We start from the raw sequence: 14,957 nt of genomic DNA, 5'->3' as shown, positions 1-14,957 counted from the left end.
GAGACGTCCTTTCCCCCGTGAACGTTTCACTCCGGTCTGAAACTCCAGGGATGTTGACGTGTATCAAATCAGTCCGATCAGCTGCAGCATCCAATCAATAACTGATATCCAATAATGGGGCGTGTCGGTCGGTAAAAGATTTCCGTGAAGGCTGCTCTCGTGTATCCTCGCTCATGGCTCCTCAGAGATCCCTCCTCGCTCCTCGTTCCTCCGTGCAGAAATAAGAGACGGTCTTCAAGATGGCACACCAGAACAACTTCCTGTTCAAGTGAGGATCGAGAAGCGAGGAAATGACAAATAAGAGACTTGAGATGCACCCTAAGTCGGCAACACTGTCAGTCCGTCCCTTCAGGCCTCCCTCCAAATGCCACTCCCCCAAAATGATCATTATGAACAACGAACATGGCTATTATTGGTACTCACAGCTGTCAAGCTAGCGGCTTGTGGAAGACTCCAGTGATGTGCAGTGAGTGCACGCAGATAGGCAGGCAGGTATGTTTGATTTATTGATTGCTGTCGGGATGTAATGAGAATTTCAACAAATATAACAAAAATGTTTTTGAAGATTACCAACCCATGCTTTAATACGAGTGACATTTGGCTGGTCTGACAAATACATAACCTTGAAAGGGTAACCGTGTGTACTGCTAACTTACGTTATACACATGTGAGATTATACTGTGCCCGACTCTTGTTTGCTTTGAAGAAAGAGTTCATCATTTTTGGGAGATTTGCTTATTCGCTTTCTTGCTGAGAGTTAGATGAGACGTTCGATACCACTCTCCAAACATGGGGTTTTATCAATCTTCTCTCTCTGCAAGAAAGTCAATTTCCTCCTGGGATCAGAGCCTCTACACACGCATACAAGAAGTCATAGCAGTACAATAAGTATAAGAGAGAAAGGGACCTTTTTGCTCTGTTGTGGGAAGATTTGTTGAGGAATTGCTAAAGCAGAACTTAACACATCGCTCTTATTGTCTGAAAATCTGGCAAATCTGGTTATACTTGAATTTTGAAAATTTTAAGTTCAAGTATAGGAAATATAGTAAAAAAAATTGTGCTCATGTGTAACTTTTTTGACTGGGTGGAATTCAATCCACAGAAGGATGTGATCCAGTTCATAATTTGGTGCGTACAGGACAATAAACCACTTCAGGGTACAGTGAATATAATTCATTTTATGAGATGTCCTGTTAAAAATACAACCCCCTCCGTTGTACCATAAGCGATGTAGGTGAAACCAAATGGTTGTGGGCTGTACATCACTACTGAGAATACAGAACTGAAGACAGATCACTGTTTTTTATCATCTTGGGATCTCAGCATGAATGCACAAACAAATGGCCCTGCCTGTACAGTCTTAAACCTGTGATGCTGACAGTGTTGTGATGGAATCTGCTGTACTGTACAGATGTTTTTAATGGGCTTTTGGCCTTTTAAAAAAAAAAAAAAAAATGATGAGCACTTAAGAGGGCATCGCTGTGACCTTTGGAATGTCGAGATACTCGAGGCTCAGGACATCACGCGTCAGTCTTTGGGAAAACTGCTGTGGATTTTGCACAAAGTTGTCAGAGAGCGCAGATGACGACTACTGACTCTGAGAAGGGAAAAGCACATTTCTCAGCCCGATGACATAAAACATAATCCCTCCTGCAGACTCTGGAATATGTTTATGATAAAGGGATAGTTCGGGTGTTCTGAAGTGGGAGGTAACTTATCCATAGTCGGTGTATTACCGACAGTAGACGACGGTCGGCACGCCCCCAGTTTGGAGAAACAGAAAGGAAGCAAAGCAATGTACTGCTGTGGACGGGGGCAGCAGTAAAAGGTATTTCAGCCACCTAAAAAAATCTGTTTTAGTGTAACGTTTTACCTTACAGTGTTTCCGATTGGGAACTGAAGCCGTTATCTATGCTCTCGCCAAAGCAACCAGACTCCATTGAAAAAAGTATAATTTTACCTCGCAGAACTCAGGAGTTGCTGGTCTACCGTTGCTTCGATCGGTTAGTTTGTTTGTGTTATTGTGTGTCTTTGGTTCTTTTGGGTTTATCAAAGTCACACAATAGCACAAACAAACTAAACTATCGAGTCAGCGGTAGACCAGCAACCCCCTCTTCTCCAACCGGTAAAATTAAATGTTTTCTCAATGGAGTCTTGTGGCTTTGGCGAGAGCATAGATGGATGTAACGGCTTCAGCTCCCCGTTGGAAAGGGCTGTCTGACGGCAAGATAAAGCTGTGAAAGTAATCTAAATATGGCGTACAGTTAAACTTTTTAGGTGCCCTTCTCCCGTGCCGGTACTCCTGTCTGTTTCTCCTAACTGGGGGCGTGCCGACCGTCATCTACTGTAGGTAATACACTGACTATGGATAAGTGCCTCATACAACCCAACTTCAAAACAGCCAAACTATCCCTTTAAGTATGCTAATGCACTATGCTGTGTTTAAAGTGGAATACCCATCAATGTGTGATATAGCGATGCTCCGTGTAGAAATAAAGACAGACAGTTCTGTTTCACATGAATCAAGATCCGTTTAATAAAATCCAATCCAATGCACACATGCATTAGTTGAGATCATGCTTTGTTTTTTTTCTTACTTGAGCCATTTTACATGAATTGTTCAATAAATTAGTTTGAAATAAATACAGAGCTTTATTATTATTATTATTATTATTATAATACACACAGCCATGACGGAGCGAACAGGAGCCCGATGCATAGCGTTCTGAGAGTGCAAAGAATCAGCCACGGATGTGCCACAGATACAGTATATAGATAAGTGACTACAGAGGAAGGAAGAGTAGAGGCTCAGATACTGAGGTGCTCAGATCAGATTTAAAGACTGACCTCAAACTGGAGAGTTAAAGATCACGACCACAGAAAGTAGAAACGGTGAGAAAAACATTTGAATGGTTTTGTATTCTAGAATGTTTAAAAGAAGAATGAAAAGTGAAGCAGGCTGGCGGTTGAGTCCGACCATGTTTCTCGAATGTTCAGAGGCATGACAAAACAGGAAGTGACATCATTGGGTGACTGCTCTGCTCTTGCACATTATAAAGATAATCCCTCCTGGCAGTACGTCCCTCCAGGCCCCCCTGGTCGCCCTCGCTCTAATCCAGGATCAGGGATTCACAGCGGGGGCTCAACGACGCCGCTCTAATCTTTATGGTCCGCTAAAACATGTCAAAACAGAACCAGGCCGCCGCTGCAATCTGCTTCTCTTTACAAAAGCTAGTTTTTTTCTCCTCTAGGTTAGTGTTCTTGAGAAAATATCTCATTTTTTTTTTTAAAAGTCTACATATTAAAAGCCTGTACACACAAATAATAGAAAAATAAAACACTGCATTCAGCTGGCCTCGGAATAGATTAGCGAAGCAATTAACACCATTAGATTCAGTCTAGTTTAGTCATAGAAAATTATAAGCGAGTGTCACAACACGGCTGAATCTAAAGTTTAGGGTGGCGGCATGACTCTCGGGACATCTGCAAGGCAATGAATGCTAAAACAGCTGGTCGGGTTACAAAGTTTCTGTCGACCACGTTGAAAAAAAGCCCCCGAATCCTGACAGCTTTGGCCAGGACAATCTAGTTTCTCTCAAAGATTGCTACCAATACTTCTAATTTCCATTAAGTAAAGGAGCTTCTGAAGAGAATGAAACCGATTACAACGCAAGGAATCGTTTAAAGGAATGTAAAAGGTACAGGCTGAGGTGGGAATGCGATGGAATGAGATGGAAGGGGACTAGGAAGATGAGAAAGAAAGGGAACATGTTAAAAAGGAAAACTTCCTGATGTCCAGTTAATGGAATGAGAAACGAGGTGATCCAGTAGGATGGAGACGACAGGAGACGGAGAAGGATGAGATCAAGCAGGTCTACTGGTTCTTCTTGTCCTCTGGAGGGGAGTAGGGAGGAGGTTTGTCCTATGGAGAGAGGACAGTCATGGTTTGAGACAAGTGTTGTTCAGTAATCCATTCTGAGCATGTCAAAGGCCTTTTTACACGGAGCACGTCACCAACAAAGGGCATGAAAACAAAGTGTTGCAAATTTAAAAGGACCAATATGTAATACATTTATTGTAATAAATCATAAAATAACCATGATGTGTTATCAGAGATTAAGGAAACATGCTGAATTGAAATACTGGCTTCTCCGACAACAACGCTAGAGCCAGTATGTTCTCCTTTGAAAATTCCATTCCAGTCCGAAACATCTGTTTTTGTTTTGGATCTGTGTGATCCTATCCAACACCCCGTTGCCACATATAAAACAAACTGGCACGCAAACACAGCCTTTTGCAGCCATGGAAGCAAGCTGACGAACTGGATCAACAGAGATAACATAACGTTAGATTCTACCCGACCTTAAAAGCCCCGGCACATCTCTCTGTGGTCCGTGTGCTGCTGGGTTATCAAGGCAGCCAGTATTTGAGAAACACAGCCGGTGAAGTGATTCCGACTACTGCTGCTGGTCAGAGGCTAACGTGATCATGTCTAGAAGGTAACCCTCAAATTGCAAAAATTTGCGATTACTGCTATCAGTCACACCGGAGGAGCGGACGAGGCTACAGCTCCAATGTTTTGAATTTGGACTGCTGTTACCAATTTTAAACACTAGCTGTCAGTGCTACTTATTGTTCCTTTAAGATAGTTCCCCCAGATTAGTTCAAAACATTTTTTCACCGTATAAGGACAAGATAACAGCCAATATGTACTGGAGATACGGAGAAGCTCTGCATTTAAAGAGGACCTATTATGCTTCGTGCTTTTTCCCCTTTCCTTTAGTGTGCTATATAGTTTTTTTGTGCATGTAAAAGATCTGCAAAGTTACAAAGCTTAAAGTCCACGCCAAAGAGAGTTCCTCTCCCCCACAGAAACACTGCTCCTGAACTGCCTGAAACGCCTCGCTTGAAGTCCCGCCCCACCGTTTATTCCGTAAATGGTGATGTCACCAAGTAACACATTTGCATAATATCTGCCTAGCGGCTAGTTTAAAAACAGAGCTAATTACAGCGGAGTCTGAAGAGTTTGGTTCGGTTGACCAATAACATTAGTGGGTCAGCTGACCAATCTGAGCGGACTGGGCTTTTTTGGGGGGGGGGGGGGGGGGGGGGACAGGAAAACATATAAACATGTTCCCAAAATACAAGTTTGCACCTGACAATAAGCATAATAACTCCTCTTCAAGAAGAGCCACTCTGACATCAGTCATGCCCGTTATGACTAGCCCAGACGCGCTGTTAGAAGGCTCTGTAGTACAACGGCATATTAAGACGATTGTACATAAATTACGGAGCCGGGGAAGGGGGTTCATATTCCGAGAAAAAAACTGAACACTTGAATATTTTTTGTTTTTTTTGGTCATGGAACCTCATCGCTTCACTTTGAAAAGTTTAATCGATCTCATCCCACCACAGACGCCACCGTTAAACAGGAAATGCCACACGCAGACATAATGCTGCGCTCTTCAAAGCTCCACTCCACTTTGAAAATACGTTTAATAGATTTATATTAAAGGTCTATTTGTCTGTAGACATTTCGTTTATATCAAGGTTATTCAAGGTTAAAAAGTGAAAGTGTAATAGACGTCTAGTCTTAGCCTCTGCGTTGTTTCAATCTGTGAATCTGTGTATATGACAAAAAATATAAACAATATAGTGTAAACCTGGGGGTGTGCAGCGTTATTTTAAATATTTACAGGTCTTATGCATTTTTTAAATATGTAATGATGTTTTTAAAATACGATCTAAAACCGGGCTATACTGTATGTAGCCAATAAATCCTGTGGTCTATATCAGAGCTAACGCAGAGAGGCCATGTTGAAAAGATGTCTATTGCACATTTGAATTGCCCGTAGTATGAATCCGGACTCAAATCAGAAGCATTTCCTTATTGCTAAATCCGATTACCACAGTCTTGGTAAGGGAGGGGTGAGCAGAGGAGGAGTTGGTTGCAATCTGTAACCTAACCATTAGATGCTGACACATCCCACGCACTGTCCCATTAAAGGGAAGAACCCTTAAGGCCCCGACACACCAACCCGACATCAGAGAACTAGTGGCGATGAAGGCGGACCTTTGAGTCGCCTCACGTCATCTTTGTCTTGGCCAAAAAGTTGCACTTGAACACACCGTAAAGATTACAGCCGACGGCCAACTACCACGTACGTCCTGCGCCTGCGTGAGATGAAATAAGTCTCCATACCAGCAGCGGCGGTAGTCTGTATTCGACATTCAAAAAGGGAAACTGGAAGGCCGAGGACTGCGGATATACAAGCTGTTGTTAAGATACGTAAAGGAAATAAAGCAGCGTTTGCCGACCATTTTCAGCCGAAAAAACTCAGACCCAGGCAGACTAGAGCCGACATTGTGGGACACACCGCAAAAAACTAGATCGACGGCTGACAGTCTGCTTGGTGTGTCAGGGCCCTCAAAGAGTTCAATACAAAACGCAAATGCAAATCATTGCCTCTATATGATATCTTTAAAATTGCCAAAAGCCCCGGAAACAATATTAAAAGCTACATGCAGCCAGGCGACAAATTAAAGGAAAACCTAAATAACTGAGTGGAGAAACAATAAATCCTGATGATTCATAAAGGGCACACGTGGCTGTTCAACAGCTACTGCACCAAAGGTGAGTGACACCCACTAGCTCAAACTTGTAATAAAATAGGACACTATGAGCCCAATATCTCAGCCAACTTGGACATAAATCAATTGAACATCAGGTGTGTAGCAGAGTGATGGAGGGCAGCCTACCTGTGGCAGGTACACATGTGTAGGAGGCAGCGTGGCACAGCTGGCGCTCGCTGCTGCCTCGGCGGCTTTTGCCTCCGCTGGGAAAGAGACAGAGAATAAGAGAGGGGAGAAGAGGGGGACAGTAGTTAAACATGGTTTTACCTTTAATCCATGGGATATATGAGATGACTGAAGCCTTAGGTACAAGAGGTGGTATAATGAGCGGGGGGAAAAGGAAATGTAGGTTAAATTAAGAAGGCGTTTTTCTGTGGCTTGAGCTAATAAACCTGTTGCGATATGGGTTGAAGGACTTTTATTCTGAAATTCTTTAAATGTACAAACGAGCCAATACGAAGAATTTAAATTAGAACATGGTGATATGGTGGAATTCAATGACACTTTATTAATAAAAGAAACTTGACTCAAGTTCCACTTGCTAACTTCTTCTGGGTTTTTCAACCCCATCTCACATCTCTATCAGGGGAGTTTGCTCAGTTGCCAACTCCATGACAACAGATCCATCTGATGAAGACCATGAGAGATGTGATTGACAGCTTTTTTTTTTTACTGGTTTCAAGTTCAAGAATAAAGTTTCATGTTCAATTAATAATGACATATATCAAGATATGGCTAATGTTTGCAAAATAAAATTACACATAAGTTAGGGCTGTTAAAGTTAATGCGATAATAACAGCTTTACGCAAATTTGTTGTTTTAACGCCACGCGAAGGAGGTTAAATAACGCTCCAAACTTACGTGAAATTTTGGTGATGAAAAACTCTCATGGACATTTTCAAAGGGATCCCCTTGACCTCTGACCTCCAGATATGTGAATGAAAATGGGTTCTATGGGTACCCACGAGTCTCCCCTTTACAGACATGCCCACTTTATGGTAATCACATGCAGTTTGGGGTCAAGTCATAGTCAAGTCAGCACACTGACACACTGACAGCTGTTGTTGCCTGTTGGGCTGCAGTTTGCCATGTTATGATTTGAGCATATTGTTTTATGCTAAATGCAGTACCTGTGAGGGTTTCTGGACAATATATGTCATTGTTTGGTGTTCTTAATTGATTTCCAATAATAAATATATACATACATTTGCATAGAGCAGCATATTTGCCCACTCCCATGTTGATAAGAGTATTAAATACTTCACAAATCTCCTTTTAAGATACATTTTGAACAGATAAAAAATGTACGATTAACTATTTTAAACAATTGACTAATTGACTTAATGTAAAATCATCACATTGATTAACTGTGTTCCACTGATATGCTTAACACGAGACAAAACTCTTAAATAATAACTAATTTTGTTAGTTTTGTAATTACAATTTTCTTGCAATGATTCACTTTGACATCAACATTTTGTAAAACAAGAACACAACAACACGAAGGTTAGTCAAATTGATTAGTCAGTGACATAAAAATTAATCAGCAGCTATTTTGATAATCAATGAATCATTTAAGTCCCTTGTTCCAGCTGCTAAACCAACTGAATTGTCTTATGTGATAGCAAGCTTAATATCTTTGGATTCTGGACTGTTGGTTGGACGAAACCAGCAACGAGAGGTCATCACGTTGGGCTTTAAGTGTTGTAATGAAGCAATTTTCCCTATTTTATAAACCAAATGATTAATCAGGACAATTATCGTCAGATTAATCAATAATAAGGGTGGGAGGAAAAACATTGATACAGCATAGTATCGCAATATTTTGCGTGGCAATATTGTATCGATACACGGACGTCAAGTGTCGATCTTTTATTATATAAAATATTAATCTCTTAACAATCTGACGGCTGGCCCGGCCACTATTCTCTCTTTCAGAGGCCGTTGAGGGCTCAGTCTTAATCGCTCCAAAGTTACGCTAGGCGAGGAAAACTGGCATGGCCATTTTCAAATGGGTCCCTTGACTTCTGACCTCAAGATATGTGAATGAAAACACTGAGATGAAGAGAGTGAAAACTGTATCTTATTACATAAAACAGATGTTGATAAAGTGCATAAATTGCAGTTGAAAAAAGGTAATAAATCGCAAAATATATTGCAATATCGCAATACTCAGCATATCGCAAAATGTTCAAAATCCCAATAAGATGATAATATTGTATCGCGGGGCCTCTGGTGATTCCCGTCCCCAATCAATAATGAAAGTAATCATCAGTTGCAACCCTAAACAGGGTTTGATCATATCATCATGACAGGATACCACTGAGAAATGACAAACGATGATGCTCAATTATTGCCCAGACCTACTGAACAGCAGCTGGGTTCTTCAAAAATAACTCCAATAAATTAAAATAAGGGACAATAAGAAAACAGGATACAAAAGAAGGAATGGCATCATAATAACCATTAAAGGCAGTACAATAAATCATACAAAATTACATTTAATACAAGAGATTTTAAAAATACTAGTTAAAGTTAATCCATTCCCATTGTAAGCTTCCTAAATCAACTCACTTTCTTTACATTTTCATTCAGGCTCATCAATGCATTAACACCTGGAGTGAACTGGAGCTATCGCCACCTAGCTACAAATCAGCCTCACCTGCTGCTGAGGAGGGGAGGTCTGGGTCATGTGGGGGCTGCTGGCCTAGAGGAGCAGAATAAGGAGGCGGAGGTATGTAGGACGCAGAGGCATCAAACGCTGGAGGGTTGGGGTAGAATGCACCTGGATAGCAGGAGCACAGAGCTGCAGTGAACGCTTCCACTAGACTTGAAGGAGATTTGTTTGAAAGAAATCAAGGCAATGACGATAACGGCTGCAACGTTACGGCCCCTACCTGGTGGAGGAGGGTTGGGGTAGGAGTAGCCGGGCGGAGGTCCGGCAGGGTACATCCCGTTAGCAGGGGGAGGAGGGTAAGCATAGGCCCCGTTGGCCATGTAGGGGCAGCCACCAAACCCAGCAGTCACTGGCTGACCTCTTGATGCTGCAAGACACAAAGCAGGAGAAGAAAGGCAAAAAATTAAGAAACAATGGAGGACAATCAGCCAAAACGTCACAACTAGAGCTGTCAATTGACTACAATATTTGATTGGGATTAATCGCATGATTGTCCGTAGTTAATCGTGAACCTTAAAGGGAGATTTGTCAAGTATTTAATACTCTTATCAACATGGGAGTGGGCAAATATGCTGCTTTATGCAAATGTATGTATATATTTACTATTGGAAATCAATTAACAACACAAAACAATGACAATTACTGTCCAGAAACTCTCACAGGTACTGCATTTAGCATGAAACAATATGCTCAAATCATAACATGGCAAACTGCAGCCCAACAGGCAACAACAGCTGTCAGTGTGTCAGTGTGCTGACTTGACTATGACTTGCCCCAAAACTGCATGTGATTATCATAAAGTGGGCATGTCTGTAAAGGGGAGACTCGTTCGTGGGTTCCCATAGAACCCATTTACATTCACATATCTGGAGGTCAGAGGTCAAGGGACCCCTTTAAAAATGACCATGACAGTTTCTCATCGCCAAAATTTCACGTAAGTTTGGAGCGTTATTTAGCCTCCTTCATGACAAGCTAGTATGACATGGTACATGGACACGGTTGGTACCAATGGATTCTTTAGGTTTTTTAGTTTCATATGATACCAGTATCTTCACTCTAGCTTTACAACTGAGCCCGCTACAATCTAAAAATAACAAGTTGCATTAATGCTAAATTAGTGGTATTTAAACTAATTAGCGTTAACGTGCTATTATCGCATTAACTTTGACAGTCCTAGTCAGAACTATAAAAATAATTTTTCAATGTGACTGTTATGTCAGGATTCCACCGAGCACGTCTGCACCACATTCTGGCTGAGAGGCAGTTTCGTCCCGTCCTCGGCAGGGTGTCATACCACACTGGGAGCGTGTTGCCTGCCCGGCATGCAGTTTTTGTTGATTTTGGTCTGTTTTAATGGTGTTTATTGTTGTTATTTCCTACTTTGTTGTGCTGTCGCCTACAGACAATGTAAATACCGTTAAAAGTCCAGTTAAGTACGACATGGATCAAAGATTTGTGGCTGTAGTGATGTGACGCGATCGGGAGTCTTCGAAGGGTGTTTATTTTGAAAATTGAACGGGTGCTCTAGCCTAAGCCCGATCTGCTCCGTGCAACGCCCTGCGGCGCCGTTAAAAATAGACTAGGCGCGTATTTTTAGCGTAGCAGAGCAGAGAGCCGCTTTCGAAACATGCTACGTTGCGTCTGGCGAAATCACAAGCATTGGCTAGAGTGGCCCCAATTGCTCCAGTGGCCGCGGTGCAGTCCGAACGCGCCTCCCGGTGGAATCCAGGCGTTGATTTGTAACCATACCCTGAGCTGCGACCTGCAGCATGTACTGGCCAAACTCTATAGCTCCTCCAGCGGCGAAGATGAGCTTGAACGTAGCGGTGCCCTCCCAGCCACCTGTAAGAGAGAACACAAGGAGGCATCCATGTGGTTACACACACACACACACACAGAGTACTGTATAATCTTATTGACACACACACATATATACCTACCTCCAGGCTCTGAGTTGACGGTACCCTTGATGTAATTGGCTCCCAACACAGGTTGTTTGATCTCACAGCCCTTTATTAGGTAGAAGGGCATCATGAAGGACTGCAGCGCATCTCGCCCTTTAGCCAGAAAGATCACCTGGGAGAAAACAACAGCACCTAACATCATCTCATCACTCAAATGAACTCACAACACAGTCTCAGTCTACCACCTTTTGAGACTTCGGGAAAGCTAAACCTAATACTGCTTATTAGTAGGGCTGTGCAACTAAATCAAATTTCAATTTCAATTACGATTTTGGCTTCCAATGATTATGAAAACAAGATAATCGACATAAAATGATTATTGTGCTGCATTCAATTTCGCAACGACGCTATTGTTTTGTCTGGTGTTGTAAATCCAGCTAACCCCTTTTCCTTTACAGTGGTTTGCCTTGGCCCTGCTAGCAAGGTCAGGGACAGCCTTTAAGATCTGCATTTGCATTTATCACATTCCCTGTAAAATCCAACATCATAGTACTACTTTGAGAGGACAAATGCACTGAGAGGGCTCATCTCTTTGCAAATGAAATATAGTATTGACTGAGTTCATATTTGCATGTAAACTATAAATTAAAAATCGATACATTGTTTTCGAGAATCGATATAGTATCACAAAACATAATATCGCGATAATCTATCTTTTTCTATATTTTCTTACATCCCTAGCCTGGGGTGAAGGTGGTGCTTTACAGCACCCCTCGCCCAGAGCTCGCCGCTTAGTGCTCGCTGTGCCCTCGCTCCCTACGGGGAGGGACGGAGCTCCCTGCTCCCAGTGCGACTGTCAACTGGGACATACATTCTTGTTGACTCTACTAGACCCCTGCAGAGTCCGACCACCAGATACCATTAAATATATATATATATATATATTTCCTTAGAGTGTGGGTCGATCACCCTGTTGTAGATCAGATCATTTTTATCGATCTGTGGAGCATGACAGCGCGCCATCATAACCAGCCGCTGCTTTGCTAGCGCTGTGTGACTAGAACGCTTTTGCCCATCAGGCCTGGATCCATAATCTCCTTCTGTTTTTAGCAAAGACAAGTGATCCCCTCGGAATATTACACATTTTCAATCCATCTTTTCTGCAGTTAGTGCAGTTTACTGCTCAACAACTCCTTGTCATCTCTGCTTTGGAGCTTGGCTCTGCTAGACATGTCGTGTTTTCTGACCTCCTAGCTGCGAGCGCATCTCTGTGATGACGTTGCACAGAAACCCGTCTATAGATCTAGCCTCTTAATTTTGCTCTCAAAGTACACCATTGATGCATTTAACTTTAAAATGTAGGCTCCAAAATTGTCTTTCTAAATGTATGTTTACAAAGTCAATGAGTAAGCATGTTAAATAACCGTGATCCCAATATTGATTATGTGATAATGATTTTTGTCATAATCGAGCAGCCTTACTCAGCGGGATCAGAGTTCTGCAGGCCGTTGTGTGCTTGCTGTCAATGGTGACAATGTAGATTTTGCATCAGCATCAGTGACATGTCAGCGTGAGGCTGTGGCTAAATAACAAATAAGACATCTGGGTCCCGTCTCTCACCCTGTATGGAGTTAGGTAGATGCTGCCCTTCTTGCTCTTTCTGAAGGCTTCAGGCAGACTGTCCGCATCACAGAAAACCAGCTCCACGTTGTCATAGTTCATCAACACACTGGTGACAGAAATAGACACAATCAGTAGAACATACCGACAACAGGACATAATTAGAATTTTGATTATGATTGTCATTATTTTTCTAAGACATTTCTACTACATCATACTTTCAATGTACAAAAAAATAAAAATCAACATTTATATGGGGTGTTGTTTTCTTAACAATTTAGACTTATTTTACCTTTGATTTAAAAGCTTAAAAATTAGATCACTGGGTTATTGTGCAACTGTCCGGTTACTAAACATGGCCCATGCTTTCAGTAAATAGTACTATAGTAAAAGGATTAGGCTTATATATACCATCTAGTGACAGGGCTTACGACTGGTTCTGGGTGAGCTGTAATGGCTTTATCATGTATGTTCTAGAAAGAATCTGCCCTGATGTTAATTCATGTAAAGTGCAGTGACTTGGTCTGGATGTGACAAAACAAAACAAAGGTTGTATAGTAGAGCAGGCCAGAGTGCAGATGGTGTGGAGACAGTAAGCAATGCAGCAGCACGGCACTGCAATAACACACATGCTAAATTACACTTACAATATGATTACATAACATTTGACCTAAGACATGTTTGTCTAAATATAACGTTTAAAACAGGTCAACATGTCTGTAATGACGTGAAGCCTGCTACGGTTCACTGCAGTGATGCTATGAGGTTGAAGGCCATGTTTGTCCCGTAATGCAATGCGAATACTCCATTAACAAACATGGCGTTATAACTATTAATGCAGCTTTTACTTGCTATCTAGCATTTATATGTCTATTTGGTGTCGTTTTGCACGAATTATGAGCCACTCTTCAATTCGGCTTATGTGTGTTATACCATAAAGCACTTTATTGAGATAAAAAGACGAGTATAACGACTGCTTCACGGTGCTCACTACCGCCAACACAACGTCTTATTGATAAAAATATGCAGCATTAAGTTGTATGAAAAATAAGCTAACAGATGCTAGAAGTTGTGATATTAAGTTATTGTTAGTTAGCTGCTGTGTGAGATAGAAATGTCGGATTTGCGACCGTCCTTATATGTAACGTTAAAGTGTCTTCACTATTAGCAGAGACATGTTTATTAGTCTGTATTTTGAGATGAGTCTGGTGTGTCGTTGTCCCCGGGGACAGCGTCCAGCTTGTCCGTCTAGTTAACGGCAAGGTCTATAGATGGAGGCTGGTACACGCGCCATGAACACGTCATAACATTGGGGGTACAACACATGCGCAGTAGAATCTGGTCAGCTTTCTCCGAAATTGAGCCAATCAAAACGCACGACCGCAGCTTCAGTTCCACTGCGCATGCGTCATACCAAATACAACAAGACCCGTGTCCCTACCTCCTTCTATAGGCCTTGGTTAAAGGTACCTGCTAGCTACTGTAGCCATGGCTGCAGCCGCTCCTGTTACTGTCAGTTACCTCTCGCTGTTGTTGATGATGACTCCGCCGGACTCCGAGTTGTTCTGGTTCAGAGTCATGTCGACGGGCCTCCAGACTCTCCGACAAACTACAAGATGACCGGTCGTGTTCCTCTATCAGAGGCCTGTCTTCTGCAGCCTCGGTAGCTTCCCCCGCTGCTCGGCGTTGATCACGGTTGTTGTGAAAACGCTGCTCTCGGTTCGGTGTTGCACCTGCTGCCCTTCCGCCATCCGCGTGACACGCCCACCAAGTGACGTCACACGTTCTTTAAAAATGATGATTTACTGGGGAAAAAAAGGAAGCAAAAGAAACTCAAGATAAATGTTGAAATAAATATGTTTGATGTAATGCTATAAGATGAGATTGGAAATAACATGCTGTATATAATGCAATTTTTATTATTTTTTGGAAAATGTCATATTCATAAGAAAAAATTGTCAGGAACCAAGCCAACTTTCCTGCATTTTATTAATGAATTCAAACAGTAATATTGTCATCTTACCCAATATTAAAAGTCCCATATTATAAAAAAGGGAGATTTTCACGTTTTTTTTCACGGATTTCTGTCCATTTGTGATGTCAGGAATATAAAATATTTAGAC

General features: G+C 41.9%; 1 protein-coding gene across 1 annotated transcript; it reads right to left on the bottom strand.

The window, feature by feature from the left end:
* Positions 1 to 2,509: 2,509 nt before the first annotated feature.
* On the bottom strand, positions 2,510 to 14,600 carry wbp2 (WW domain binding protein 2). Its single transcript, XM_037754784.1, has 8 exons — positions 14,356 to 14,600; positions 12,835 to 12,943; positions 11,251 to 11,386; positions 11,060 to 11,152; positions 9,531 to 9,677; positions 9,296 to 9,418; positions 6,760 to 6,836; positions 2,510 to 3,922 (listed from the first exon to the last, which is right to left on the bottom strand). The coding sequence occupies exons 1-8, from the start codon at positions 14,412 to 14,414 to the stop codon at positions 3,875 to 3,877; spliced, it is 792 nt and encodes a 263-aa protein (XP_037610712.1). The 5' UTR covers positions 14,415 to 14,600; the 3' UTR covers positions 2,510 to 3,874.
* Positions 14,601 to 14,957: the final 357 nt, after the last annotated feature.

The sequence above is a fragment of the Sebastes umbrosus genome, chromosome 20 (genome assembly GCF_015220745.1).
Source record: "Sebastes umbrosus isolate fSebUmb1 chromosome 20, fSebUmb1.pri, whole genome shotgun sequence".
NCBI classification, from domain to species: Eukaryota; Metazoa; Chordata; class Actinopteri; order Perciformes; family Sebastidae; genus Sebastes; species Sebastes umbrosus.
The sequence above is the reverse complement of the archived record's forward strand: the minus strand, read 5'-3'. Positions and strand labels throughout refer to the sequence as shown.